A 3,385-nucleotide genomic window follows, 5' to 3' on the forward strand; every position below is an offset into this window, starting at 1 on the left:
TTCGACGAACGGTTTTTTATGGTGATGTTAAATTGTATTCTTAAAATTTCACCAAGAACTGACAGACGAACAACGGCACACAATGGCAAAAATGAAGCATACGTAATTTTAGTTTCCCTTCCACATTGATTGCTTGTGGTATTGGATCCTATTGAAGCTTGCCTAAGATCCAATGGACTTTTGGAGTCTCATGCTTACACAAACGCGAGTTCTTTTTTAATTNCTTCCCAAACGGACACTTCGCTGGCAATATCTAAGACAAATTAGGAGGGGTGCAAAAACGGCCGAGGTAAAATTGAAACCGAAAAGGTATCGTCTGACTTACTCGAGTTTCCTTCAATGCCGAGGACTTGCTTGTGGCCACCATTGGTGAGTACACGGAGTAAAGTTTGAGCCGTGAGGCAAATGAGATCTTGCTCTTCCAATGACAAGCTAGTATGGATTCGGAGAGCTCCTTGTTCACAAGGATCAGCAATGCCCGCAGATCCGGGTAGAAAAAAACCGGCGGAAAGGAGCTGGAACACGCGCTTGTAGGCTAGACTGAGAGGTAAGGCTTGCCGACCCGGATTGTTTAAGATGGCATAGTGGGCCAGTAAATCGATCATCCATGGGGTAAGCGGCTCAAATCCATGGAATCGCCGACGGAGATCGTGCAAGAGTCGAATCAGGATTCGGATTGACGAATGATGGGCGTTCTCCTCAAACCAGCGGGTGTGTCTAATGGCGGAATGAGCGGCCTGCACCACCTTCAGTTCCATGTGAATGGAGGCGTCTAATTTTCGGAAATTGGCGGTCAGTGTGGTCACCAGAATTCGGGTAGTAGCTTCGGGTGAAGAGAGATCGATCCCCTTGTCGTTCGGGATCATGGTTAATACTGAAAAGTAAACTCACCCTTAGACCTTTAGCATTGGTTAATTGTTGTAATAAATTCACCTTCTTTATGATCCTTGTGCTTTAGGGTCTCCCAGACTTTGTTACCCAATGCCTCGACGGCTTCTTTGGTGGGTAAGGTTTTGAGTACAACCACAATCTCGGCCACATTGTTTCCGGTTAGCAAGGTGCCTTTTTTAAATGGGCCAACTTGTCTGACCTCTTCAATTTGCTACAAAGGCAATAAAATATCTGGGCTTGTACATTTTGTGCGTACATTTCCACATATTATTTTACAAAATATACATAAAATCTGCTCAAGAGCCACCACAGGTATAATAGCACATGTAACATGCTAGCATAAGAAAGACTGGCTCCATATTACGAGCAAGGGCTTCTCATAAAAAATGGGGATTGATGGGAACCTAATCAGAAAAACAGCTTAACAAACGATTTCGACATAGCCCGAATTCAAATTGCTTTTTGGATAGCAATAGTTCAAGACCAACACACAAGTTTTCAAATTCAGATCTTATTAAGTACTCTGCACTAAATTCAAGTTTAACAGAAGAGTGAATGATAACCACAGAAAATTTACATGTCATACTGTAGGTGCTCACATACACGTAATACTGATGATAAGGCGTGATTATTTTATTGCTTTTCAGATGACATTTGGATTAGGCAGGCAAAGACTTATCGAACAAACTAACCACACTTACTAAATAGCAACACAAGTCGAAGACGGCTTCATGTACTTCTAAGGACATTTTTTTCAATTCTTAAAGGAAGTGAGGATATTTTGCAACACGACAAATTTCAGACTCGTTTTACAAAAGAAGGGGATTTCACCCATTGTTATAACGACATGCTCGGCATGCTCAACAAAATTGTTCATAGGGGATGTTAAGTGGAGGAAATTCAAAGAAAAAAGTGGTCCGGCACCCTGATTTTGGATCACATCACAGTCAACTTGCACCGTCCGTCCGCTCATTGAATTTTCAATAATCAAGTGATTTTGAGTGCGCTGTGTTCCAAAACCCAACAAAAATGAACATGTTTGGGGTAATTCGGTGAACGCACTATCAAATTGGCTCAATACCACAATGCTATTTGCTTAGACAAGCATGTAAAATGGAATAAATGTCAAAATTCAATGCATCCACAATGCAGTTTGGCTGGGCATGTTTTCTTCGAGTTTACTCCATGGAATAACGTCAGTTGTTCATGAACGCGTTCACTTGACAAGCCCCATAAAGCGATTGTAGGCATACATATTTCCCATCTCCATTTGATTAGCACCGAGACTCGTTAAAAGTTTTCGAGATTAAGTATGTTATGAAGCCAGTCTGTTTGACTAAAGAAACGGACTCTTAAATTGGTGACTCTAACCAGGGATATGTTATAAAATGCCAGTAGATTAAGTAGTTTCAGTTTTAGGTGAGTTAAAATGCCTGACCCGCCTTTTCCAACCTCTTTTGGGCCATTTCCTTCTGTTTTTCTACATGTATGGCAATCTATTACACCACCTCCCGCACGAATAGAATCCCATGTCACTCCTCAGATTCCATCATTTTAGGATGAAAATCCAGATCTCTGCTTTGAAGCCGTGGAGGCCAAACTTCGCTTGGCTCAAATCAAGGATGAGGAGACGAAAGCAAGTCACCAGATCATTAACCTACCTAAGGTTGTGGCTCGAAGAGTTCGAGACCAACTTCACAATCGCTCCCTGTCTCTCTCTCGTTAGGCCTTTTTTTAGCACAAGGTAAACATCATTGGAACTCAATTCAGGGATACTGATCTCGGGGAAAACTTAGGAGACTCGTGCTCTCACAGAGGAAGGCTCCCTTTAAGAGTTCATTGCCTCAGCCAAGCTCTGGAGATTCGTCAGTTTTCACTTCCTGGCATATCATTGCTTTTTGCTTGTGACATATCACAATACCAAGCAAGGCCATTGCTTCCGTATTTATTCCAAAGATCCGCTTTCGATCGCCTGCATAACTTATCGCATCTAGAAATTAAAGCGTCGCAGTAGCTGGTCTCGTCCAAATTTGTGTGGTGGGGACAGGTATAAATACGTCCGGGTTTGGGCCCGATTTTGCTTCCACTGTCAAACAAACATTCAAAATGTTTACACGTCATCAGCTTTTCGAACATATCCACATAGACTTGTAAAGGCTGGACAATCATTGACCGTTTCTCTAGATGGGTTAGGAGTTGTTCCACTTCAGGGTTGCACGGTTCGTTCGTACGTTTCAGGGTTGCTTAATCACTGAATATTGCGCCATGACTGTTCTCGCTTGTTTACTCCTGACCGATCAAGGTTGTCAATTTAAATCCGCTGAGTGGAAAAGACTTAGTAAATTTTTTGGTATTGAACGCATTTGGGTTACAGCATGTCACCCTCAAGCAAACGAGATGAAAAAGGGGGTTCCATCGTCACTTCAAGGCTTTGACAGCTAGCTTTAAAAATTCGTCATGGTATGATGTGATTCCAAATAATGGTAATGATGAA

The 3,385-nt window shown here is 42.2% G+C and overlaps 1 protein-coding gene across 1 annotated transcript in view; it reads right to left on the bottom strand.

The window, feature by feature from the left end:
* Positions 1-223: 223 nt before the first annotated feature.
* LOC131889063 (interleukin enhancer-binding factor 2-like) overlaps positions 224-3,385 on the bottom strand; it is a gene marked incomplete at its 3' end in the record, with an annotated part of 8,546 nt that continues 5,384 nt past the window's right edge. The window contains 3 exon segments of the mRNA XM_059238064.1: positions 224-253; positions 326-874; positions 934-1,102. Of these exon segments, the coding sequence (XP_059094047.1) occupies positions 224-253; positions 326-874; positions 934-1,102 (748 nt within the window).

This window comes from Tigriopus californicus, chromosome 1 (genome assembly GCF_007210705.1).
Source record: "Tigriopus californicus strain San Diego chromosome 1, Tcal_SD_v2.1, whole genome shotgun sequence".
Taxonomy (NCBI): domain Eukaryota; kingdom Metazoa; phylum Arthropoda; class Copepoda; order Harpacticoida; family Harpacticidae; genus Tigriopus; species Tigriopus californicus.